The following is a 27,404-nucleotide window of genomic DNA, read 5'->3' on the forward strand; positions in this document are numbered from 1 at the left end:
AAGTGGGAAGATCGCTGCACTAACACCAGCATCCTCATTGAAGCGAATGTCACCAGCATTGAAGCAATGATCCTCACTCACCAACTCCGCTGGGCTGGACATTGTGTGTAGGTGCCAGACTCTCGCCTCCCAAAACAAGCCCTTTACTTTCAGCTCACCCATGGTCAGAGATCCCGTGGTAGTCAGAGGAAACCCGACAAAGACGCACTGAAAGCGTATCTCAAGAAAACTCATCACAAGCTGAGAGGAGCAAGCAACCAACCGATCTCAATGATGCCACATCCTCCAACAGGCAGTGGCCCGCTTTGAGGAGAAGTGCCTTGCCCTCGAAGTTGAAAAGAGAGAGGGAAAGAAGGAAAGAAGAACTTTCTCCCAGCAGGCAGCTGACCCATCAGGAAACATCTGTACCTACTGCAGGCAGATCTATGATTCCAGGATCGGACTCCTGAGTCATCTCAGGACCCAGATGTAAATCTGTGGTGGAGATCATCCTGGAATGGAGGGATAGCCAATGATGACGATGCTGCTGCTGCAACCAATGAGGCTGTGGGCCTATAGACAACAGCATCTTTCACTGTGCATCCCTGATTCACTCCCTGGGCACCATCCAGCCCGTACACTGACTGAGGCAAGGACCTTGGCAGAGGAGAATGTTTTGACAAAGTGTGGTATTAATCCAACCAGAAATGAAAAGTGAAAGCTGGACGAGAAGGGGTTGAGAGAGACAAGGTGGCTGAGGTAATAGCTTTTATTGGACCCACTCCTGTTGGTGAAAGAGACAAGCTTCTGAGCTTACACACAGCTCTTCTCTGTCAGATCAAATGTTTGTCTCTCTCCAACAGAAATGGATCCAATAAAAGATATTACCTCACCCACCTTGTCTCTCTAAGCCCTGGTCTACACTAGGACTTTAGGTCAAATTTAGCAGCGTTAAATCGATGTAAACCTGCACCCGTCCACATGATGAAGCCCTTTATTTCGACTTAAAGGGCTCTTAAAATCGATTTCCTTACTCCACCCCTGACAAGTGGATTAGCGCTTAAATCGGCCTTGACGGGTCGAATTTGGGGTACTGTGGACACAATTCGACGGTATTGGCCTCCGGGAGCTATCCCAGAGTGCTCCATTGTGACCGCTCTGGACAGCACTCTCAACTCAGATGCACTGGCCAGGTAGCCAGGAAAAGAACCGCAAACTTTTGAATCTGATTTCCTGTTTGGCCAGCGTGGCAAGCTGCAGGTGACCATGCAGAGCTCATCAGCAGAAGTGACCATGATGGAGTCCCAGAATCGCAAAAGAGCTCCAGCATGGACTGAACGGGAGGTACGGGATCTGATCGCTGTATGGGGAGAGGAATCCGTGCTATGAGAACTCCATTCCAGTTTTCGAAATGCCAAAACCTTTGTCAAAATCTCCCAGGGCATGAAGGACAGAGGCCATAACAGGGACCCGAAGCAGTGCTGCGTGAAACTTAAGGAGCTGAGGCAAGCCTACCAGAAAACCAGAGAGGCGAACGGCCGCTCCGGGTCAGAGCCCCAAACATGCCGCTTCTATGATGAGCTGCATGCCATTTTAGGGGGTTCAGCCACCACTACCCCAGCCGTGTTGTTTGACTCCTTCAATGGAGATGGAGGCAACACGGAAGCAGGTTTTGGGGACGAAGAAGATGATGATGATGAGGAGGTTGTAGATAGCTCACAGCAAGCAAGCAGAGAAACCGGTTTTCCCGACAGCCAGGAACTGTTTCTCACCCTGGACCTGGAGCCAGTACCCCCCGAACCCACCCAAGGCTGCTTCCTGGACCCGGCAGGCGGAGAAGGGACCTCCGGTGAGTGTACCTTTTAAAATACTATACATGGTTTAAAAGCAAGCATGTGAAAGGATTACTTTGCCCTGGCATTCGCGGCTCTCCTGGATGTACTCCCAAAGCCTTTGCAAAAGGTTTCTGGGGAGGGCAGCCTTATTGCATCCTTCATGGTAGGGCACTTTATCACTCCAGGCTAGTAACACGTACTCGGGAATCATTGTACAACAAAGCATTCCAGTGTATGTTTGCTGGCGTTCAAACAACATCCGTTCTTTATCTCTCTGTGTTATCCTCAGGAGAGTGAGATATCATTCATGGTCACCTGGTTGAAATAGGGTGCTTTTCTTCAGGGGACACTCAGAGGTGCTCGTTCCTGCTGGGCTGTTTGCCTGTGGCTGAACAGAAATGTTCCCCGCTGTTAGCCACGGGGAATGGGGAGGATTGAGGGGGTAGCCACGTGGTGGGGGGAGGCAAAATGCGACCTTGTAACGAAAGCACATGTGCTATGTATGTAATGTTAACAGCAAGGTTTACCCTGAAAGAGTGTAGCCACTGTTTTATAAAATGTGTCTTTTTAAATACCGCTGTCCCTTTTTTTTTCTCCACCAGCTGCATGTGTTTCAATGATCACAGGATCTTCTCCTTCCCAGAGGCTAGTGAAGATTAGAAAGAAAAAAAAATGCACTCGTGATGAAATGTTCTCTGAGCTCATGCTGTCCTCCCACACTGACAGAGCACAGACGAATGCGTGGAGGCAAATAATGTCAGAGTGCAGGAAAGCACAAAATGACCGGGAGAAGAGGTGGCGGGCTGAAGAGAGTAAGCGGCGGGCTGAAGACAGGGCTGAAGCTCAAATGTGGCGGCAGCGTGATGAGAGGAGGCAGGATTCAATGCTGAGGCTGCTGGAGGACCAAACCAGTATGCTCCAGTGTATGGTTGAGCTGCAGCAAAGGCAGCTGGAGCACAGACTGCCACTACAGCCCCTGTGTAACCAACCGCCCTCCTCCCCAAGTTCCATAGCCTCCACACCCAGACGCCCAAGAACGCGGTGGGGGGGCCACCGGCCAACCAGCCACTCCGCCACAGAGGATTGCCCAAAAAAAAGAAGGCTGGCATTCAATAAATTTTAAAGTTGTAAACTTTTAAAGTGCTGTGTGGCATTTTCCTTCCCTCCTCCATCACCCCTCCTGGGCTACCTTGGTAGTCATCCCCCTATTTGTGTGATGAATGAATAAAGAATGCATGAATGTGAAGCAACAATGACTTTATTGCCTCTGCAAGCAATGATTAAAGGGAGGAGTGGAGGGTGGTTAGCTTGCAGGGAAGTAGAGTGAACCAAGGGGCAGGGGGTTTCATCAAGGAGAAACAAAGAGAACTTTCACACCGTAGCCTGGCCAGTCATGAAACTGGTTTTCAAAGCTTCTCTGATGCGTACCGCGCCCTCCTGTGCTCTTCTAACTGCCCTGGTGTCTAGCTGCTCGTAACCAGCTGCCAGGCGATTTGCCTCAACTTCCCACCCCACCATAAACGTCTGCCCCTTACTCTCACAGGTATTGTGGAGCACACAGCAAGCAGTAATAACAGTGGGAATATTGGTTTCGCTGAGGTCTAAGCGAGTCAGTAAACTGCGCCAGCACGCCTTTAAACGTCCAAATGCACATTCTACCACCATTCTGCACTTGCTCAGCCTGTAGTTGAACAGCTCCTGACTACTGTCCAGGCTGCCTGTGTATGGCTTCATGAGCCATGGCATTAAGGGGTAGGCTGGGTCCCCTAGGATACATATAGGAATATCCACGTCCCTAGCAGTTATTTTCTGGTCTGGGAATAAAGTCTCTTCCTGCAGCTTTTGAAACAGACCAGAGTTCCTGAAGATGCGAGCGTCATGTACCTTTCCCGGCCATCCCACGTTGATGTTGGTGAAACGTCCCTTGTGATCCACCAGAGCTTGCAGCACTATTGAAAAGTACCCCTTGTGGTTTATGTACTCGCCGGCTTGGTGCTCCGGTGCCAAGATAGGGATATGGGTTCCGTCTATGGCCCCACCACAGTTAGGGAATCCCATTGCAGCAAAGCCATCCACTATGACCTGCACATTTCCCAGGGTCACTACCCTTGATATCAGCAGATCTTTGATTGCGTGGGCTACTTGCATCACAGCAGCCCCCACAGTAGATTTGCCCACTCCAAATTGATTCCCAACTGACCGGTAGCTGTCTGGCGTTGCAAGCTTCCACAGGGCTATCGCCACTCGCTTCTCAATTGTGAGGGCTGCTCTCATCTTGGTATTCATGCGCTTCAGGGCAGGGGAAAGCAAGTCACAAAGTTCCATGAAAGTTCCCTTATGCATGCAAAAGTTTCGCAGCCACTGGGAATCGTCCCAGACCTGCAACACTATGCGGTCCCACCAGTCTGTGCTTGTTTCCCGAGCCCAGAATCGGCGTTCCACAGCATGAACCTGCCCCATTAGCACCATGATGCATGCATTGGCAGGGCCCATGCTTTCAGAGAAATCTGTGTCCATGTCCTGATCACTCACGTGACCGCGCTGACGTCGTCTCCTCTCCCGGTATCGCTCTGCCAGGTTCTGGTGCTGCATATACTGCTGGATAATGCGTGTGGTGTTTAATGTGCTCCTAATTGCCAAAGTGAGCTGAGCAGCCTCCATGCTTGCCTTGGTATGGCGTCCGCACAGAAAAAGGCACGGAACGATTGTCTGCCATTGTTCTGACGGAGGGAGGGGCGACTGACAACACGGCTTACAGGGTTGGCTTCAGGGAGCTAAAATCAACAAAGGGGGTGTCTTTACATCAAGGAGTATTTCAGGCAGGACTTCACAGAGGGTTCCAATAAGAAATGGTGCACCTAAGTTATTGTTCTTATTGGAACAAGGAGGTTAGTCTGGTCTCTGATTGATACATGGCTAGATTTACCTCGCTGCACCTTCTCTGCGAGTGACTGCAGTGTGACCTAGAGGAATGAGTCCCCTAGACGGGGGGGGGAGGGGGGAGCAAATGAGTACGAAACAAATCTGGTCTATTTCTTGTTTTGATCCACTCCATCTATCTTTTACATCTTTGGCTGGCAGCAGATGGTGCAGAAGGACTGCATGCCATCCACATCTCATGGCTGCCCGGCAGAAGATGATGCAATAGGACTGCTAGCAATCCATATCGCCTGCCTGCTCACCATAAGACGGTTCAATAGGACTGACTGCAGGACTAAAGAGAATGACCTGGTCGAGTCACTCCAAATTTAGTCCCTGCGCCCATGTCATGCAGACGATGATGGCTACCAGTCGTACTGTACCGTCTGCTGCCACAAGGCAAGGGGTTGCTGCTGCTGTGTAGCAATGCAGTACCATGTCTTCCAGCACCCAGGAGACATAGGGTGACGGTTACCTGAGCGGGCTCCATGCTTGCCGTGGTATGGCGTCTGCACAGGTAACTCAGGAAAAAAGGCGCGAAACGATTGTCTGCCCTTGCTTTCAGGGAGGGAGGGAGGGAACGGGGGCCTGACGATATGTACCCAGAACCACCCGCGACAGTGTTTTAGCCCCATCAGGCATTGGGATCTCAACCCAGAATTCCAATGGGCAGCGGAGACTGCGGGAACTGTGGGATAGCTACCCACAGTGCAACACTCCAGAAGTCGACTCTAGCCTCGGTACTGTGGAAGCACTCCGCCGAGTTAATGCACTTAATGCACTTAGAGCATTTTCTGTGGGGACACACACACTCAAATATATAAAACCGATTTCTAAAAAACCAACTTCTACAAATTCGACCTAATTCCATAGTGTAGACATACCCTAATATCCTGGGACTAACACACCTACAACAACCCTGCATATCAGAAGACGACTATCAGTTTTTGGAAAGTTTTCGAGTATTCAGTCAAGACAGCATCTCTCAAAAATCACTTGGTGCAGAATCACGGTTACCATATGGGTTTGTTCTCAGTGATATCCAGTGCACAGGGCAGTTTGTAGACGGCTGACTGGTTATTTCTGGAATAATTCTGAATGGGCCCAATCCTGAGTCCTTTGTTCTGTTTCTACTCAGTCTGTACAAAGCAAACTCACATTACAGTCAATAGCTGATTGCCTGAGGAAGTAACCCTGGGTTTGGCCTATGAGCTGGCCCTGCTCCTATACCCAGGGAAGATGGGGATTAGTGACAAGAATGGCCATAACTATAAGGACCATGGAAAGACTCATCCTCCTGTCCAACCTTCAGCACAGGCATGTGGAACTATTCTGCCAGCACGGCAGGGGTTAAAGGGAGGCTTTGGGCCCAGCTGGCCCCATCCCGCTGTATCTGCAGCCAATGCCAGGCCTGGGGGGAGAAAAGGAGAGAGCCTGGCTCAGTTGAGGGCTGACTGGCGAAGAGGCAGGAGCTATCCGCCTCCCTACCTGAGGAGGAAGGGTCACTTGCCTACCAGCGGAGGCAGCCACCAGGGAGTAATCACTGTCTCCGCAGCTAAGGGGGACTGTGGAGGAGACCTAGGAGCCTCTGGCAACTGAGGTAAGTGACTCCCTGAAGCCCAGAGACATTGTGGGGTTCAGTCTCACCAAACTTGTGGCTGCCCCATCTGAAAAACTTTGGGACTGCAGCACGGTGCCACCAAGATCCACGAGAGGACGCTATAGGATGCAAGCCACCCAGCAAACTGGACTAGAGGGGCCATGCCCCAAACAAAAGGGACAGTGGTAGGAAGTAGCCCTGGGAAGGGGATTTTGACTCACTGCTGCTGGGAGGTCTCCCCTATTCAGGGGTAGATGCATGCAGGACTGTGGGCTGGGACCCAATGGAGAAGGGGAGCCTGGGTTGCCCTACCCCACTGCCTAAAAGACTGAGCCAAATGACCTTGAAAACAAGGGGCTGGAGGTCAGGGGCACCAACCACTAGGCAGCCCAGCCCTTCACGCGCCCTGTTACAAACCCAAACTTTATTCCCACTGCAAACGTGCAGCTCCAGCTGAGATGCCCACTCCCAGTCCCTTCCCACTGGTTCCCAGTCCCAGACTCCTTCTCCAGTCAGTCCCAGTCTCCCCCAGCTCTCAATCTCCTTGCTCAGCAAGTCACAGACTCTGTCCCCCGACTCTTGTTCTATTTACCCTGCCTAGCCCGTAATAGTCTCCTCCCCCTCCCTCCTCCCAGTCCCAGTCCCCTTGCCCAGCCAGTTCCCATCTCCCCCTTTCTCTCCCAGTCCCAGTTTCTCGCTTCCCACCAGTATCCAGTCTCAGAATGTCTGTCTGTCCCCTGGCCACCCCACAGGCTCCTTGTCCCAATCAACCCTCCTCCTCTCATTCAGGTCTGATTCTTGTCTCCTCACCATTCAATTCAGGTGGTTTCCTTTCTGCACTGCCTGGGCCTGATAGAGGAAGACAGTCTCCCTGTGACAGAGTGCCGGGAGTGAACAGAAGAGTCTGTACTCTGGTCTGATTGTGATATTGGCAGACCAGGTGCCAGCTCATTCCAAAGCCTCAGGTCTCATTGAATGCTTACAAATGCACAGCCTGGCCAATTCATCTGTGTATTTGTATTGATAAAAGTGATTATTAAATGTGTAAACGTATAAGATGTTTAATCTTCAAGAAAACCAACAGGATGTTATTTGCATTGTTCTCACTTATCTGTATCCCGTTATAATGCAATAGCAAACATTTACACTGTTTATAGCCCTGTTACTAAATAACCTATAGAATGAGAAAGAAGCCTTGTGGAATGCAAATTAAGAACTTTCACAGAAAAGTGCTAATTTCAAAGCAAGTGGTCATTGTGTGTGATGATCAGAGGCAAACACTCTAAATGCATTCCTCACTCTCTGTCATCAGAGGAAGAGTCCACCTGGTTAGTGATCCTGTCAGCTTGCTTTCTGTAAGAAGAAGCCATAAGTACAGTTTTACGTAAAGATCCTTCGTCTCTGGACTGTCTGGATTCTAACAGGGTGGAATAAGTGAATGAAAAGACGGAGATCCCCAGAGTTATTCTGGGTAGCCCTGAGAGATTTTTGGGAAACTGGCAGATGACTACATCTCTGCTATCATTTGGAATTATAGACTGTGACTCACCTGTACATATATTTTACTGCTCTAAGCTCTCAATAATTCTTATTTCCTTTTCTTAGCTAATAAATCTTTAGTTCGTTTACTATACAATTGGCTACCAGAGTTGTCTTTGGTGTAAGATCTAGGGTACCAACTGATCTAGGGTAAGTGACTGATCTCTTGGGAGCAAAGTGAATGTGGTGTGATTTTTGGTGTAAGTAACCATTTGATCACAGAGTCCAGCTTTTCTGGGGAGTCTAAGGCAGTGGTGTGCGGCCTGCAGGGTGCAGGTTGCCCACTACTGGTCTAAGGGTCTGTGACTCCATGGTAAGACTGTTATAGTAATCTTCCAATTGCCCCAGGGCGTGCTCAACTCCCACTCTGGCCCCAGTCCTGCCCCCACTCCACCCCTTCCCCAATGCCCCCAGCTCCACCTCTTTCTACCCCTCCCCCATCTGAGCGCGCCCCATCCCTGCTCCTCCCCCTCCCACTCAGCACCTCCTGCATGCCGCTGAACAACTGATCATGGTGGGTGGGAGGCACAGGGAGGGAGGGGGAGGAGTTGATTGGCAGAGCCGCCGGCAGGCAGGAGGCGCTGGAGGAGCTTGGCTTCTAGTGGGTGCTAAGTCCTGTTAATTTTTTCCATGGAGTCAGTGCCTATGAATCCAGGAGTTCACATTTGTTACTGACCTGGTGAAATCTAATGATAGAACACACCACCAGTTTGCAGCGTCTACCCTGTTTTCTGACAATCTGCCCTGAGGTAGGAACTCACAGGCATGACCCCTCCGGACAGTGTGACACTGATCTTTTAGATGTCAGTTAGTCCCCCAAAGAAAGCTGACTGAGGTAATTAGATAAGAAGGTTCGCAGGCTGGGTGGATAAAGAGCCAAGTAGCCCATCAGCCCAAATCTGATAAAGAAGCACAGGAAGGATGCCCCTGGTAGGGAAAGAGAGAGGAACAGGGCTAGCTGAGCCCAGTCTCAGAAAGGCCTCAGGGAAGGGAAATCTTTCTTCCCCTCAGGTCCTGACGAGAGGGCCAGAAACACAGAGGCTACTGTACACAGACTGTTGCATGGGAACTGTAGTGCTATTGGTGGAGGGAACTCAACACAAATGGCACCGTGAATGCCCAACTCGTGGAGTCTAGGCTGTTTCTGTTGTTGCTAGAGAATTTACATCTGCAAGGGCCAGTCTGTTTTCTGCCGAATTTCAAAGTATTGGCAATGAAACTCATTTTTATAAAGTCCTGCCCATCATCTTTATTTTTTAACAATGCTAGGAAATGCATATCGCGCCCCCCTGCCCCTCGCGTCCCCCATGTTAAAAGGATGGTGAGATTTTGCATAGAACCGCTCACAATCCAGAGAGGGTTAAGATTAAACACTTACCTTTAGTTCCCATTGCCAGGGGAAGATGTTAAAACATTTGAAATTCGAAAAGAAAATATTCTACTCTTCCTTGTGCCTTTTGCATAGGAATTTATTACTCCTACTAATTGTTAAAAAGTGAAGAGTTAAAAATAAAACTTATAATGGGCCCATAGTTGTTACGTTAACTATGGAGTCACAGGAAATTCCTCCATAATACGATATTTTTTGTGCTCTGTAAGGCTGAGATATGCTTTTGGCTGATCCCTCTATGCTACGCCAGGTCCACAGGGTATCAGAGAGCCGGGACGATCAACCCATTGCCTGGTCACCCTATGCGGGTGGGAAGGGGGCTCCATAAACACCCTGCCCCCTGTGCATCTCCTAAGCTACTCTGGCTGGGTGCCTGGGTCTGGATTTTAGTCGAAGGGGAAACATTTCAGACGTGTCTCAGTGACCTAGGAGCCTATGTGTCATTTTCAAAAGTGACTCAAGGCCAGATTTTAAAGGACATTCAGGCGCTAGGAGTGCAGACAGGCATCTACTGGGACTTTCCAAATTTCCTGGGAGTTCGGCACCAGGCACATTTGAAAATCCCACTGAGCACCTATCTGCATTTATAGAAACCTAAATATCTTTTAAAATGTGGACCTTGTGCACTTCGGATCCCTAGTCTCACGAAAAGTGTCACTGAACTCCCATTAGCCTCTTTGGCAATCCCAATGTAAATTCATATACAATTTTTTGAGAAGAAGGTAACGGTTATAAACATTATTTGCCAACAGGCAAATTCACTAATTCAATGATTTTCATTAAATGTTTCTATGACCATGACTAAGTTTCCCAAATATTTTCCCCCAATAGTGGCAACTGGCAGCCCCAGTCCCAGGGCCCCGTGGGGCAGACAGCACCAGCATCACTACTGCCCTGGCGAACGACTGCATCAACACAAAACCTTCCACCCTGCAGAGCAGGCAAACTCCTGGCAGGATCAGAGATTCCTCCCACATAAGTCTCCACCCCAGCCATGGATCCCACAGCTGGGCTGAGACCCTCCATGACACTGACCCACATTCAGAAAACAAACTGTAAAATGGGAGCCATTGCAAGGGAAAGGAAAGGCCTGGCACGGGAGCATCTGCAAACAAGAAAATGAAAACATTTAACAGTCACAGAGGGGAGTCCTCAGTGGCCAGTGCCCTCCAAACACTGACTCGACTTCCCAGTCAGAAACAACCCCACACTTGTTACATTTTACAGCCCCTTTGCCCCCCTCACAACCCCTTCAACCGAACTCACAGAGTTCCAGCGAATACTGTCCTTTCACCTACCCATCATTAAACACACAGACTGCTTCCATCTCTCACCTCACGGCTGCAATCCCCACGGCAAGAAGATGCCTGTGCTCCACCACTGACACACCCTACAGAACACAGCGCTGAAATGAGGTATGTAGGATCCCCCAGGGTACACAGGCACCTCTTCTCTTTGGTCACATGGGTGGCTTAGACCCAGACCTCCTCACATCACAGTCACAGCTCTGCCAAAGTGCTCCCACTCATGCCTCCACCATTCAGTACAGCTACACCTAACACAGTGACTGCAGCTGGAGCACAGGCAAATAATTCTCTGTGCCAGTGGCTAGTTCCAGCTCCAGGGGGCAGAGTTAAGGCTGCCTTGGCATTTACCATAACTCTGTATTGCCTGGTTTTCAGAGGTCTGAGTTTTCCCAACTCGATATCCTAGAAGGGAAAGAGATACCTCCAGGCAACATGAACTATGTGTTAATGAAGTTTTTTGTCAGCGAATTTAAACTTAACTCCACAGCCTCTGACATGTGCAGCTGTCTTTCCAGAGGCAGTAAGGAGAGTCTGGCCTTCATTGAAATGAATGAACAACGGCCTCCTGTCTCGGGCAGGACTCGTAGAGCTCCAGTGACGATAAATAGCTCACCAGTGTGAGAAATGTTTCACTCTAGTAGTGACTGCAGGGCTACATGCACGCAGGGGGCTCAGGTCTCCATACAGCTATGTGTGGGCAGCTGCATTGGTGTAAAGTGGGCCTTTACCATCACCACTAGTGCCCTGCACCCATTTGCCACCTCTGAGGTGATTGGTGGCTGAGTGAAGTCGCTGTAGCTGCAACTAGACCCGCTGGCTCGGTAAGACAAGAGGCACGCTCCAAAAGAGAATTTGGACAGTGGCTCAGCAAAAAAGGGAGTGGTCAGAAAAATCTATATTGTGCATATTCTCCAGTGCAAGCCTGGGCAAATTTGGTGTAAGTGGCTGTTGTACATGCAAAGCTGGTGTACAGGGACCCTACTCAATCTGCTCTGCGCTGTCCTCTCTGCTGTTCTCACCTGGGGCATGTCCATTTTCACGCTCCCCTCCTGGTACTGCCTTGTAGGTACAAGATTGCTGCTTGGCATGTAGACTATGGGAATTGTGATGTGTTTGCTTTGGTGCAATATGGATAATTGGCCATAATCGGCAGGAAGAGGACCATGGACTGAACAGTAACAGGAGTCTCGGATAAGAGCTGGCCTTCGGGGAGACATGAGAGCTCACCTGGGACTGAGAGACAAAGAGACAGAGAAAAGTGGAAACCAAGATGGCTCCACAGCAGCATGGCTCACGGCAGCGTGGACTTGGCAAGTACGGACCATATCTTAACCTTTGCTTCTTTTCTGTGCTAATCCATGGTAGTGTTACCATATTTCAAGTTTCCAAATAGAGTATACAGTGGGGGAGGGGCACTGGAGAGGGGTTACAGGTCAGGGATGCTGGAGGAGATGTTTGCGGGGTCCTGGAGGGGTGTGTGTGTGTACCGGGAGGGACTATTTGGGGAGTGCTGGAGGGGTGTGTGCGTACTGGGAGGGAGTATTTGGGGAGTGATGGAGGGGGTACGTGAAGCCTCACTCTCGAGGTGGGGGTCAGTGTCGCACTTCCTGTCATGGTGGCAGGCCAGCTGGTGATGCCTGGGACGCAGAGCCAGCCCATCAATCAAGGTCTCCCTGCGGGCTTCTCCCCCTTCCCTGGGCTGGGAGCTGGGGCCTGACTGTCTCACCGCTCCTGGTCAGGTTCTGAGGTCCTGTGGTGGGGCAGGCAGCCAGGCTGAGAGGAGCTTGGTGGCTCCGCTTACCTGGTGGGCCAGGCTGGGCCGGGGCTGGCAGGATCCAGCAGGTGCAGATGCCCAGGGGAGGGACCAATCAGGGTGTGGAGATGGCTCTTTCTGAGCTGCAACATCTGGAAAAATCCTGGACATTTTCTCTTATTTGTAAAATCCACCCAGACAGATGTTGGCAAACCAGAAAAAGAGGTCATGTCTGGGAAAACCCAGACGCATGGTAACCCTAACCATAGGACTTCCCGATGCTGTGTTCCAGTTGACTAATAAATCCTGCTGTGTTTTGAAAAGGCTGCCTGGAGTCACTGCAGATACTTGCTGAGGTACATTGGTCCCTGATGAATGTAAAAGTCTCTGAGTAGAGGTCTAACTCAGTTGGACTCACTGGACAGAGCTCACAGTGTGAAACAGGAGTGCTGGAGCACAGAGGCTCAGTCTGGGAGGCGGTCACAGGGTCTGCACAAGTTCCTGGCCTCGCATCCCTGTGCTCTTGTGCTTAGGCTGGTCAAAGAAGGGGTCCCAAAGCCTCTTTCAGTTGTTTCACCGGTGTCTTTTCATTTACAATGCTTAGTGCAGCCCCAATTCCCCCAACACTGATCCCCACACTGACCCTTCCCTGGGTCTTCCGGCCCCCGAGGCTTCCTGTAGTCGGTAGAGACAGAGCTGCAGTCCCTCTGTCTGCTCCCCTGGCTAGCCTCCCACTGAGCCTTTCTCTGGGCTTATATCTCTTCCCAGTCACCAGCCCAGCTGGCTCCACTTGGCTCAGCTGATTCCCCTGAGCCTGCCGTCCTTAGGGTCTGCAGCTGAGCTCCTTGCTGAGTGTCTGGGCCCCTGCACCCGGCTGCCCTGCTGGGAAGCAGGGGAGGAGCCACCCCTTTATCAGGGCATCCAAGGGGTTTATACCCCTGCCCTGCCACAGAGGGAATGAGGCCACGTGACCCACCTTAAGAAAGAGAGCAGCCCTTGGGGGTCTGGCACACTGAAGGCATTCCTCCAATGGACTGTTTAAAAGCTGGGGCATAGCACAGATCCTGTAAATCTATGACACCTGCCAAGGCCCAGGTGTGGTGCTGTGACGCTGTAGCTGTAGGGAGCGGGGCGGACTGACCTGGTAATGTCGTTCAATTTTACTGGGACTATCTGCATGGGGGATGGGATAGCAGGGGGTGACTTTACTTGAGGGAGGATACCTGAGCCTGTAACCTGAGCCAGGAGGGGGATGGGGACAGGCGACACCTTCTGCCCAGGAAACGGACAATGGCTGGAGGAGGAGACGGGGGAGGCTGGAAGGAGATGGCTGCAGTGGAGTTTCAGTTTGAAGCTGGCTGGGGAAATGGAGGGAACCCCAGGGTTGGGGTCTAAGCTCTCTGCCCCCCAGAGGGACCTGACTGAAGGGTCCTGGTTGTACCTACAAGCTCTGCTTGGGACTGTGTTCCTGTTGTCTAATATACCTTCCATTTTACTGGCTGGCTGAGAGTCACGGTGAATCGCAGGAAGAGTGGGGTGCAGGACCCTGACCTCCCCACGCTCCCTGACCGGTGCCAATATGTGATAAAGACTTAAAATGAACAACACACACTGAGCATTCATGCATGAAATTTAAAGTGCTGAGGAATTTTTTCGTTAAGTGTAAATGTCTCTAAGTTCAGGGCAAGAATTCTTTATTTATGAGGTAAATAGTTTTTAATCATAGAAGATTAGGATTGAAAGAGACCTCAGGAGGTCATCTCGTCCAACCCCCTGCTCAAAGCAGGACCAACCCCAACTAAATCATGCCAGCCAGGGCTTTATCAAGACGGGCCTTAAAAACCTCTAAGGATGGAGATTCCACCACCTCCCTAGGTAACCCATTCCAGTGCTTCACCACCCTCCTAGTGAAATAGTTTTTCCTAATATCCAACCTACACCTCCCCCACTGCAACTTGAGACCATTGCTCCTTGTTCTGTCATCTGCTACCACTGAGAACAGCCCAGCTCCATCCTCTTTGGAACCCCCCTTCAGGTAGTTGAAGGCTGCTATCAAATCCCCCCTCACCCTTCTCTTCTGCAGATTAAACAAGCCCAGTTCCCTCAGCCTCTCCTCATAAATCATGTACCCCAGCCCTCTACTAATTTTCGTTGCCCTCCACTGGACTCTCTCCAATTTGTCCACATTCTTTCTGTATTGGGGCCCCTGAAACTGGACGCAATACTCCAGATGTGGCCTCATCAGTGCCGAATAGAGGGGAATAATCACTTCCCTCAATCTGCGGCAATGCTCCTACTAATGCAGCCGAATATGCCGTTAGCCTTCTTGGCAACAAGGGCACACTGCTGACTCATATCCAGTTTCTCGTCCACTGTAATCCCCAGGTCCTTTTCTGCAGAACTGCCTCTTAGCCAGTCAGTCCCCAGCCTGTAGCTGTGCACGGGATTCTTCTGTCCTAAGTGCAGGACTCTGGATTTGTCTAGGTCACTCTGGACCCTATCTCTACCCTCCAGTGTATCTATCTCTCCCCTCAGCTTAGTGTCATTAATACTAAACATGAAGGGACACTCCATTTATATGGCTCATCGGTCGCTTTGGTACCAGGATGAGTTACATATTCAAAACCAGGTAACTGGGATGGTTGGAGTGAGGGTTTCTCAGACAGGTAGGTTTCCACTTTTTGTTTATTCCGCATTTACCTTGGGAACTGCTTGTGCCTGCCTAATTCCCAGACAGTCGGTCGAGTTCCTTTGCACTCTCTGAATACTTACCAAATCCCCCAAGCAGCAGGAAACAATCCAGAAGTTCAGGGTTTACAATCCCAGGCAGAGATGACCCATAACTGCTGATAGTGTGGGGGTGGAGTGGGGTGACCAGATGTCCCGATTTTATTGGGACAGTCCCGATATTTGGGCCTTTTTCTTAAATAGGCGCCTATTCCCCCCCCCCCCCCCCCCGCCCCGCCTCTGTCCCGATTTTTCGTACTTGCTATCTGGTCACCCTGGGGTGGAGGGGCACAATTTAAACTTTCGACCACCCCCAGAACAGCTCAAGTTATTCCCCCTCCTCCAGACAGGCCCCCTCCTGGCCCTCAGTCTCCCCTCCCAGAAAGCAGTGCCCACCTCCCTGCAGCTCCCGTCTGTTGCTCCTGCCTCTCCCCGTGGGGCACAGCTTGCAGCTCACAGGTTCTGGTAGCAACCATGCAGGGAGTAGGGGCCTGGCTGCACCATGTGACTGAGCGGGGCTGGGAAACTGTGGCAGAAATCTGGGTCATGTGCCCTCCCCCCTCCAACACACACACACATACACACACACACACACACACACACACACACACACACACACACACACTCTGATCCTAGAGCTGCTGAAGAGACAAGAACTGGCCCAGCAGGGAATGGGGGTTTTGGCTGCCACGTTACTGCTTTTGGCTCCTCCCATTATTCAAATTAGCTCCTCTCTGCCCTTGTGCATTTCTGGTACAGAAACAGTGGAAATAAGGACGGTGCAGCTCAGTCAGTTACACCAGGATCGGCTAAGAGACTGCGGCTGCAGGACTCACTTTCTGTGGGAAACCCAGAATGAAGCCCAGAAAGAGACCCTCGGCCCTGGTAGCTCCTTGCACCGGTGCTGAACCTGCTGGCCCTGGCTCTTGGTTCCCTGACTCCCTTCCCTCATTCACCTGTAATGCCTTGTCAATCGGGCTGACCTGGAGCATTGGCCTCTCCCCATTGGCCCTGGGGACTGTCAGTCTACAGTCTCCTCCAGATCCTTTCTTTTGGTTGGAGGGATTGTGCCATCGCGAGCCAATCACGCTCTCCGGCAGGAAATTTTAAAAAAGCAGCAGCCACTCGGGAAGCCCAAACAAGCAACAGCTCCAACAAGCAACAAGCCACTTAAAGAGCCAGAAAGCCCAAAAACAATCAACAAGCAACTCAAAGAAATTACAAGCATCCAGTGGCAAAGGGACTGAGAGGGAGTCAATGTGTAACCCATGCCTGATGGGTGTGCTGCTCTCTCTCCCTCTAGTAGCACCGAAATCACCTAGATTTTTAAGAGTCTGCTACAGCCTTGGTTAATAGGCAGGTGCTTTTTTAGCTTATGCAGTAGAGGCCCACAGCACTAAGCTTCAGAGGTCCCAGGGTCAGTCCTGCCCGCCAACAACCAGGGTCTGTCAATGTTACAAATGCACCTCCACGTGCTGGGGGTTACTCCTGTTTAGAGCCTGTTGAGGAGGCCACCACCGTGCCAGGCATATTTCCGCGGGAAGGGGTGGGGCTTACGGTGACTGCGGCCCCTTTGTGCTGACACAGCCAGGGCCAAGAAGGTACAGAGCTGGGGTGAACACTCTCGACAGTTTCTGGAGATCCTACAATGAGGATAGTAAGTGAGTGGCAGGGTGTGAAGAGGAGACACACAGAGCACTGACCCCCACACTCAGGTGTGACCTCACCAATGGTGGTGATCAGGGACTAGCAGCGAGGTGCAAACTGAGCTAATCAGAACAAAGAGGCGTTATCGCTGTTCAGCCAGCTGTAGAGATCCATGGTCTTAACCCTAAGTCTTACCTGCGTCAGGGGCTGTTTCTCTCAGTGCATTCGTGACGCTGTGCAAACCCCTGTCCCCAGGCATTTTACTTGCACACGCTTTGATGAAGCCAGGTTATGCATACACATTAATTCCCAAATGCAGAATGCAGAGGGATCCAGGTGCAGTCTCCATGACACTGCGCTGGGGGGTAAATCTAGCCCACCCTGCATGGGAAGACAGCTAGGCAGGCTGTGGAGCAAAGAGCTATGCACCATGTGGGAGTTCCCTGCAGGGGGATTCGGGGAAGGAGCGTAGCCATGTGGAGCAGTGTAGCCAGTTTTTGCCCCCTGCACCTACCCCCAGCTGTTTTGGCCCCTCCCCCTTGCCAAGTGCAGGCTCAGGGCTCCTCTCCTGCTGCCTAGGGAACTCTGGAGAAATCTCCACAGCACTCGCCCCCCCCGGCTCCCGTCCCAGCTCCCACAGCCACAGGCAGGGTTGCAGCTGCTGCTGAAGCCCTGGGGAGACACTGGGCGGCTGTACCCAGGCACGTATCAGCACAAACCTGCTAATGGGGCCAACACCACACCCCACAACAACTGCCCCAGCTGCCCCCTGCTAGTGGCACAGAGGATGGCGCAGCCTGCTCATCCCCAGTCTGCCCAGGGGAGCTCAGGGAGACACTGGTCAGTTCCACCCGGACCCCAGTTCAGGACACAGTCCAGTTCTGAGTCACCAGGAATGTCACTCACTGTGTTCAGTCCCTTCTCCCTCATGGGGAGTTTCCGACGGAGGCAGGTTGGCCGAGTTCTTACCTGAGCAGATCACTCCGGTATCAAGATAATGAAGGCACTGGAGTGAACCCCATCCTCCATGACTGCAGTCCCAGAGAGCTGACTCGTCACCACCACAAACAACTTCATACAGCCAAGTTGGTCCAGATCCTTCTCCAAAATGAGCATTACCAAGGGCACTGGCAGCAGATCCACATCCCAGCTGCTTACAAACCACCTCAGCATCTTCTTATCCCAGCTGGTACCACACACCGTCCCCCACTGATCCTGGTGTTTAACCTCCACTCTCCCGGCACAGGGGCTGCCTCCATCCGCCAGCCTCAGCTCATCAGCACCTTCAAAGAGAGACACAGAGCAGGGTCAGAGCGAGCAGGGAGCCCCCTCCTCAGCATTATCACAGCAGAGTCCCGTGCTCGACAAGCAGGGGATCGGCACCCAGAACCAGGAGAATGGGACCTGCCCCAGAGCTACCTCATGGCGCCATCCTTCTCACGTCTCAGGGCCTCGCACTCGGGGCTGTTAGTGCTGCAGCTCTTGCCCATTTTATCCCCACTCTGGCGATTTGGGGTGTTTTTACCTGTCTTGTGAGAACACGATGAAAGGCGCCAACTCACCGAGTTTCCCTTATTCTAAATGGCGCCATCTCCTGTCACTGTCACTGGGGCTGAAGCCAGCGAGATGCCGCCATCTCCTTACAGTCTGTCAGCATGTGGGAGTGAGGCTGCCCTGAGTAAAGCTGGCTGCCACCTACCACTGTTTTCAGTGAGACTGAAGCCCACAGGGAATGTGGCTTTCCCTGAATGGCTCAGGGGACTGGACAGGACCCAGGGACTGTGATAAGCAGCAGAGACCCTGTGCAAAGAGGAGGGGAAGAGTGAGGGGAGCAGGGCACTTGGGGGCTGGAGGCAGTTTCAGGGGTTGCAAGGGAATGGGGTGCAGGTGCTATGTCAGCAGAAAGGAGGAGTGGAAAGTGTAGGGTGGGGGGTCTGGAGCAGGGGACCAGGGGAAGGGAGGGGGTCTGGAAAGTTGGGTCAGGAGGAAGGGAGAGGAGGGAGTCTAGAGTGAGATAGGAGGGAGAGCTGGGAAGGGTGCGGAGGGGTCTGGAGAAGGAGGCAGGAAGGAGGGAGGTGAGGGAAGTGGAGTGGAGGGGCAGGGAGGTGGGGGTCTGGAGCAGAGGAGCATGAGGGAGTAGTGGGGTGAAGAATGGGGACTGTAATAGGGGGCAGAAGGGAGGGTGGAGAGGGGAGGAGGGGGTCTGGAAGAGGAGGCTGGAGAGAGGCAAGGGAAGAGGAGGGGCCTCTCGAGTGGGGAGGGTGCTTAACAGCCTCAGACAGAGAAGTTGTGGGGGTGGGGTGTGGGGGATTCGGAGAAGTGTTGCTATTTGCAAAAGGCTAAACCAATCCCATTGTGTTACAGTGACACGGTAGTTGGTGTGAATGGTTGATGTCAGTGTGAAGGTCTCCAGTATCTCTGTCTGTAACTCACCCCTGAACAGTAACAGAAGTTCTGTGTGCGAGTGTGAACCATGCTGCATGAATTAGCTCAGTGGCTGTCAAGCTATTTCCCAGCCAGCCCTTCATCTGTCAGAGGAACTGAACCAGGAGGGGAGAGCGAAGGCAGTGCTGGACAATGGAGGGCAGTTCCCGGTCTCAGGGTTGAGGGGAGGGTAAGCCCAGTCTCCAGCTGAGCAGACAGAGGGAGTCGTGCAGTTCGGGTGCACTAAAGGGTGACTTTTCAGCCTGCGATTCTCACCCCCATGCTGGCAGAGGAGTAGAGGGGGGTTCTAAAGTCCAAAGACAGATGGAAAAATGAGACTGGATGGTTTTTTTAACCTCACAATTTTTGTTCTGTGGCGCTTGGGCATTACAGCCTTGTGCTCCCTACCAGAGCTTCCTCTCCCCACCTGCCCCATACATTTCCCTCTTCCGCTGGTCTCCTCCCGCCCTCCTCCCTTGGGCTCTTCCTCCTCCTCTTCTCCCCTTTCTACCTGGCCTCTCTGCCCTGCATGTACAGGCTGCTCCTTCCCCAGATGAGGAGCAGACTCTGCCGCCACTCCCTGCAAGCTGCTTTTCTCCCAGTAGCTCTGAGTTCCACCCCCTGCCCCAAGTTGTCTCTACAGCTGTTTGCATTTCTGGGGGTTGTGGAGAGGCAAAGCTGGCTGCTGGGAGAGAGGCAGTTCACAAGGACTGTGAGGATGGGCCACTGCCTGCCACACAGTCCTCAGATATTGCCTGGGAGAACTGGCCCCCAGGACAGGGTGTGATGACCCAAGACTGTCCCTGAGACTGGGAGCAAGTCCAGGCATCATTACTATGCCTAGGAGCTACGGCTACATGCAGAGTTCCACTGTGAGCCCTGGAACAGGCTGGTTGCAGCTGTGGATGGCTGAGCTGGGGACACCATGTGTAAGGAGCCTCCATGGAGCTGAGAGAACAGTGCAGCTCACACCAGTACGTGGCCAGACCATCCTGCTCCTTCAATGCCAAGTAAATACAAAACAGTCACTTTGCTGCAATCCATAGGGAAGGTTATTAGGTGCTGCTCTGTTCAGTCCAGTCCCAAATGAAACCCCTTGGGACTGGTCTGCACTAGGAAAAAAGGGTGTTTTTTTTCAATCGAGTTAACTCAGTGACGTTCACTCGTGGTAGAACACAAGGCGAAGTGCACACAGAGTTCTGTTTCCCTGAATAGAGTTGAACCAAACAACAGCCAGCAGTTTCAATGCTCAGAAATCCCCAGCCTGCACCTCCAGCGAGCTCCAACAGGCTTTGGTTCTTTGCTCCCTTCTTGGATCCCAGCCACAACTCCTTCTACTGGCTTCTCCCTCCAACAGACATAGTCCAACACCAATATCCTGGCCCCTGCATTGGCAACAAGGGAAACCCCTGGCTAGCTCTGCCCTGACCATGTGGCCAGTGCCTTGGGCAATAGCCCCCACTGTCTGGAGATGTTTTTACAACATAAAGGATTTTGATGGTTCTGTCTATTGAGCCTAATAGACTGTGCTTGGTCCAGCCATTAGCTTTCATGATGTCTGTGATTTGCTTTTGATCCAAGACCCCCTGATGGCAGCCATTAGCACCTTTCAGGATAACAATTACATTTACATACTGCACCTATCGTATGCTTGCACCACTTGGGCCCAACTTGGAATAATGACCCCACCCAGCATTCTGAACGTTGGGTAAATTCAGATCCCAGTCTGGGAGTGAAACCTGTGGCTTTGGTCCACCCCTGATATTTTCTCATTTGTTTGCCTGGAGCCCAAAGAATTGTATAATGTTTGCCTGGAGCCCACATATTTGGAGTGGATCAATAATGGTGAATCACTATTGTGACGGGTTCCCCCCGGGGTGCCACCTGGAACTAGGGTATCACTGAGCCCCCTGACCCACCAGCTTGGGCTCCCTCTCACACTGTACTGTGGTGACAAACTGCAAAGCCCTCCAGCCTGCGCTTTCACCAGCTTTCATATAAGTAGGGACACACCCAGCTGCGGTTACATACAGGCTCTCTAACCACCAGCTTCCCAGCCTAGGATCCCAGAGCAGAACCATCCTGCCCTGGTCAAATCTGGCCAGAGTATGGGTTTAACACCCGGTCCACCTCTCCTCAATGTGAAGAGAACAATGCACACTTGGAGTAACCAAGCAGAGATTTTCCCCATCAATCCAGTCAAAGCTCACTGGTTTAGATTAAAACAAAAACAAGTTTATTAACTACAAAAGATAATCAGATTTTAAGTGATTGTAAGTGATAACAAACAGATCAAAGCAGATTACCTAGCAAATAAACAAAAATACAACCTAAGTTTAATATACTAGATAGATTGGATATGAATTAGCAGATTCTTACCCTAAGAGATGATACAAACAGGCTGCAGAGTCTTAAGGCACAAGCTACACTTGCTTTGCAGCTTGGAATCCCCAGGTGTTTCATACACAGGCTAGAAATCCCTTTAGCCTGGGTCCAGCACTTCCGGCAGTTCAGTCTTTGGTCCTCAGGAGTTTCCAGGAGTCTTATTGTGTAGGGAGTGAAGACCCCAGATGATGTCACTCTCTGCCTTATATAGCTTTTGCTTATGGCGCTAACCCTTTGTTTCAAAGCTTGGTTCCCAGACCAGTTTATGGAAAAATACTGACATCCCAAGATGGAGTCCAGCATCATGTGGCCTGGTCACATGTCTTTGTAGAGTCATAGCAGCCATTACTTACAGGCTGTCTGGAGTGTTCTCAGGAAGGCTCACCAGCTGGAGGATAAGCATCTCCTGAGGCCTATTGTTTTTCCGAATGGCCCATTAACCTGAATAGGCCCTTTCCCACCCACTGTCTAGACTGAAAGCATCTTGTCTAGTGGGCGTTACCCAGGTGTAACTACATTTGAAGTATAGATACATAGTCAGTATTCATAACTTCAGATACAAAAAAGAATAAATGCATGCAATAAGGATAATCATATTTAGCAAGTGATAACTTTTCCAACGACACCTCACATGACTTATCTTGGATAAAATCCATCATAATTATGTCATAATCATATTATAATACTATCACTGTGACAAATATGGGGTGCATTGCACAACGATCTTCTGGCAAAGACTGCGCAAGCCTCTGTTCAGGGATAATGGAGGGGGATTGGGACACTGAGGAAAAGGGAAAATAGCTACATGGTGATATCCCCTATCCTGTATACTCCCCTGCATCACTGCATTTGCGTCATGAGAAGCAAACTCAAATTTCCCATAGAAAATAAAAAATATCTAGGGGATGATGCAGAGTTGCTCATAAATCCAACAAAAATGCATTGAGCTGAACATGTGCTTGGCATCACTATATGACACTGTCCCACAATTATGTAGTAATTTATTCCTCACAACGCAACAGTTGTCTATCTCCTGCAATGCCAGTCTGATCGCCCAGGAGTCACCACAGAATTCTCTGCTTTCTGGTCATGTACAGCTCTGTCATGGGCTCTAACCCCAGCACATTATATTTCAGCTTCTTGGGAATTTGAAATATAAACCCCAAGTAACCTGCTAGATGGTTTGGTTTGCTCAGGATTTTCAGGGTCTCAGGTCCCTAATCACCACACAGTTACTGAGCGGTCTGTGAAATATACATTAGGGCAGGTTTTTCTCTAATGCAATAATTTAGACTGAAATTTCTCATTATCAGCTTCAACTTCAGTTTCTCAAGCTGGTGCAGTACATCGGGTTCCCCTGAACCAGCTACTGCTGAGGAGTTCGCTCCCCTGCCAAACACCTGGATCATTCTCATCCTCTTAATACCAGCCATACAGGTTCCGATCACTGTATTATTGAAATTATATCTGGGTCCCACATTAGATTTTAATCCTATTGTTAATCAGTTCTGGAATCTTTGGGCCAGATTCACTCCCTGCATTGCACGAGCACATGCTGCTGTAACACCTGGCCTAGGCCCCCCATTAGTGTTATGTCTGCCTGGAGCTGGGACACAGCATGGCAAAGAGCCTGCAGCCCCCTCTGTGCTGGAGGAATGAGAGCAGCCCTGGAACTGGGCAGGGGCGGCCTTGAGGGAATGAAACCAATGTGGCCGTGAGTGGCCCTGCTACAGCACCTCTGCCATGCAGCTTGTGCTGGTCGGGCTTCTCTAGACTCCAGCTAGGATTCAAAGCTTCTCTGCTCCAGCAGAAACCCTGGGGGAGGGAGGGAGGCAGGGCTCCCATAGGATAAATCTTCCTGCTGGCAGAGCTTCCAGTACCCTCACGAGCACCGGGCATTGCACAGTGCACTCTACCTAGTGCCTCACTCCCTCTCTGGCAGGAATCAGCTCTGGGTTTATTTGGGATAATAGTGCTCATCTCACACATGCAAAACTTCTACTGGCTTCAGTGAGTGAATGGGGGAGTGAGGAGCCAGGACTTGGCCCTTGGAGCTGTTGGATTCTGGACCAAACAGACATTTCTGTTGGATCCCAAATTATTGATGTATGTATTGGGATTTACAACACTAAAGTGACGCCTAGCCAAGGCTCTAGGCACCCGGACGGCATGGATAACACACAAATTCCAGCAGCATAAAGTGACCATTTCAATAGGAACTCAGCGAGCCAGACACCTACAGAAACTCCTTCCACCCCTTTCTCATTATGTGACGCATAACCTGGGTCCTTCCTAATCCCCACCCTCCAAACAAGTGTGTTGTGCAGTGTGCCTAAAAGGTCACCAAATTTGGGCTATTCTGGCCAAAAGAGGTGAGCAAGTTCTAGAGTCCGGGAGCTCTCACAGAGAGCACCCTGCCAGCCACCCCTCTCCTTTAAAAAAGGGGGAACCAGCTCGGGCACCCTGCTGACCACAGCTCTGGCCGTACAGCATAGAGAGAGAGGTGATCCCTCAGGGAGGCCGGTCCCAGGCCATTTAGGAATTTATAAATCATCACCAACACCTTAACCTCCACCCAGAGCTGGGCAGCCAGTGCAGACCCTGCAGCACGGCTGTAACATGCTCCCAGCCAGATGCCCTGCTCAGTGCGTCGCTGCCATTTGCACCAGCTTCGTTCTCTGAATGGTTTTAAGGTGCAGCCCCACACAGAGGTCATTGCATTAGTCCAATCTCAAGGTAACAAAAGCCTCGGTAACAGTGGCAAGGTCGAATCCCAAAAGGAAAAGTCACAAGCTACAAGCCAGACATGGATGGTAAAAAGCTGACTGTAAAAGTTACCACCCTAGTTCCAGTTAACCCAGCTCCCCTGGTGAAACACAGGGGAGACTTACCTGCTATGACCTGAATTGTGAGGAGAAGAAGCCACAGCACCGGAGTGGAGAGATGTCCCTTCATTGCCAGCCTGACCTGCTGTCCCCTCCTCACACTGCACTGGCTGCACCTAAGCACCTGCAAGGGCTCCTCTGTGTCTGACAAGTGACAACAAAGCAGTGGAAGGGAAATATATAGATTCAAAGACTGGCATCAGCTGCGGGAAGGAACCAATAGCAAACCCATCTGCCTTTTTAGTTATTATCAGTGGTTTAATCTGTGAATGTATGAAGCTAAAACATCCAATAAAACTCAAAAGCAACAAACATCACCATATATGAGTGATGAGCCCCCTCCTGATGTCAGGTTTACCAGAGCCTCAGACAAACGGGTAACCCCCAATCTCCAAAGCCAGAAGGAAAAGTTCTGCACAAACTGTAGCCGTGCTGTTTCTCACCTCAATAGATTCTATATCATATTAAGCATGAATTGGGAGACATTCAAGGCTGGTTATTTTATAAACTAGGGAAGAAATCCCCTGTGCCAGAGGTGATCATTACAAGACCAATTCCCAGTATAGGACATGCCCAATTGTAGACAAGGACATGTCACTAAAACCAGGTTGTGTCACTCAGATCAGCTTTATAGAAGTATTACTCAGAAGCATCTGAAATATTGACAGTTCTTCTACTAATGGACCTTGGGGCAGGGATGAAAGTATACGACGTACTAGTGAAAAGTGGCTTCCAGTACCAGCCCATATGCAGCTGACGTTAAAGGGCTGCCAGCCATGGCAGCCCTTTAACATCATTGTCCCTTTCCCTCCACCCCCCCAGGCCACAGACAGGAAGAGGGCAAAAGGGGCAACTGCCCCAGGGTTCGGCGATTTAACATTTAAATCACCATCGGAGACCCAGGTGGAACAGGCCAGGCAGCGTGGATGGGCTGGCTGGGGGAGGCTGACCCCTCAGCCCTGCCCCTCCCACCCAAGGCCCCGCCCCTTCCAGGGCCCTGGCTCTGGGCCCCCGTACCAGTAAGTGCTTAATGTTACTTTCACCCCGGCCTTGGGGTTTCAGGCCTAGACCATGATTCTTAGTGGTAGAGGCAGAGCTTAGGGCTTCCTGAGTTGGCCATGACCCTCTCTTGCAGTAACAAGAGGTCCTACACACACCATGCCCATCAGTGCTATCAGCAGAAGGAGGGCTCCTTGGAAACAAGTGTACTTGATTCATGGGACACAGACAATTCAAGAAACAGGCACAAAGCAAGGGAATAGCACAGAACAAGGACTGGCTGGCACCACACCTATCTCCTTCTCTTCTTGAAGAGAACTGTTATAAATACTTGGATTAAGGGGAACATCTTTAACTCTTTATATTTTTCATTTTCTCCCATCCTGCCCTTTCTGAATGGAGAAAACTCCCTGAGAAAATATGTGCAACCAACACCTGATCCTCCTTCATATCCCTCCTTGAGACTCTGCTCTGTTATGATTCCGGAAAAAACACTTGACAGTGAGTGACTAGCTTGGCAGGGGAGGAGGTGTGCCTCTTCCCCTTTCTTCCCTCTCCTTTATTTTTACCAAACTCCCAGCCCCAATCCTGCCATTCTCCCTCACTCTGCCCTCCCACTACTTAAACAAATACTAATGACAAAACAGGAAATTGCACTAAGTAGTATAAGGGTCCTACCATCAATCAAAATTAGCCCCGCCCCTTGATCCCCACCCACCTGTCATGGAGAGTCCCCCCCCCAGGGATATTACTTTTGGGGTCAAGCCAGACACATGACCAGAAGCAAGGTGTGTCATGTGACCCCTCTAAGAACTCCTCCCACCACCCTCTACCAATCAGGATGGGTTTCACTCCCTTAGGACTGCCCTGAGAGCCAATTTGACCAATCATGGGGAGATCCAGGGTGAGGTATTCCGTCCAGAAGTGGGTCATGTGACCCCCTCTTAGAACTCCTCCCACTGCCCTCTATCAACCAGGAGGGGTTTCAGCTGCTGGGGACCATTCCCGAGAGTATATTTGACCAATCGGGAGAGTTCTGGGATGGAGTGACCCATTTGGAAGTGGTTTGTGTGACCCCTCTAAGAACTCCCCCCAATGCCCTCTACCAGTTGGGTTCCATTTTGGCCACAGAGGACAGCCCTGAGAACATATCTGACCAAAATAGGGCAGGTTCTGGGGCGGGATGAACCGCCCAGAAGAGGGTCATGTGACCCCTCTAAGAACTCCTCCCACCGCCCTCTGTCAATCATATCACAGGACCACCACCCCGTAAGTCCCAGCACTGGGCAGAAGAGACCATCTCTTACAAAAACACGTTTTTTAGAAATCGTGGAAACACTGAGACACTGTGATGGGTTGGATCACAGAAAAACCCCCTGGGAGCTGCCACCTGATGGGCCAAGACCACTTCTGCTCCTGCTTTCCTGCCCTGTCAGCTTAGGACTTCAGTGCCCTGCCTGGTTTGAGCCAGACCCGCTAGCCTGCTGCAAACCCAGACCCAAGTCTGAACCACGTACCCTAACTGCTGTAGGTTTAACTGAAAGCAGCTTACAGAAATGTTCCTGTCTTTAACACTAAGATGCCCAACTCCTAATGGGGTCCAAACCCTAAATAAATCTGTTTTACCCTGTATAAAGCTTATACAGAGTAAACTCATAATTTTTTCACCCTCTATAACACTGATAGAGAGATATGCACAGCTGTCCCCCCCCCCCCCCGCCCCAGGTATTAATACATACTCTGGGTTAATTAATAAGTAAAAAGTGATTTTATTAACTACAGAAAGTAGGATTTAAGTGGTTCCAAGTAGTAACAGATTGAACAAAGTGAATTACCAAGCAAAATAAAATAAAACGCACAAGTCTATGTCTAATCAAACTGAATACAGATAAAACTTCACCAGTTCCAGTAAACTCTATTTTACAGACTAGTCTCCTTCTAGTCTGGGTCCAGCAATCACTCACACCCCCTGTAGTTACTGTCCTTTGTTCCAGTTTCTTTCAGGTATCTTTGGA

General features: G+C 50.8%; 2 protein-coding genes across 2 annotated transcripts in view; one reads left to right on the forward strand and one right to left on the reverse strand.

The window, feature by feature from the left end:
- LOC114022651 (scavenger receptor cysteine-rich type 1 protein M130) overlaps positions 1 to 24,524 on the reverse strand; it is a 103,452-nt gene extending 78,928 nt beyond the window's left edge. Inside the window, 3 exon segments of the mRNA XM_043551849.1 lie at positions 17,666 to 17,869; positions 17,872 to 17,979; positions 24,397 to 24,524. Of these exon segments, the coding sequence (XP_043407784.1) occupies positions 17,666 to 17,869; positions 17,872 to 17,979; positions 24,397 to 24,460 (376 nt within the window). The 5' untranslated portion in view covers positions 24,461 to 24,524.
- LOC102941373 (scavenger receptor cysteine-rich type 1 protein M130) overlaps positions 1 to 27,404 on the forward strand; it is a 1,272,625-nt gene that overhangs the window by 634,677 nt on the left and 610,544 nt on the right. The gene's annotated exons all lie outside the window — the stretch shown is intronic.

Source organism: Chelonia mydas, chromosome 1, assembly GCF_015237465.2.
Source record: "Chelonia mydas isolate rCheMyd1 chromosome 1, rCheMyd1.pri.v2, whole genome shotgun sequence".
In the NCBI taxonomy this organism is placed as follows: Eukaryota; Metazoa; Chordata; order Testudines; family Cheloniidae; genus Chelonia; species Chelonia mydas.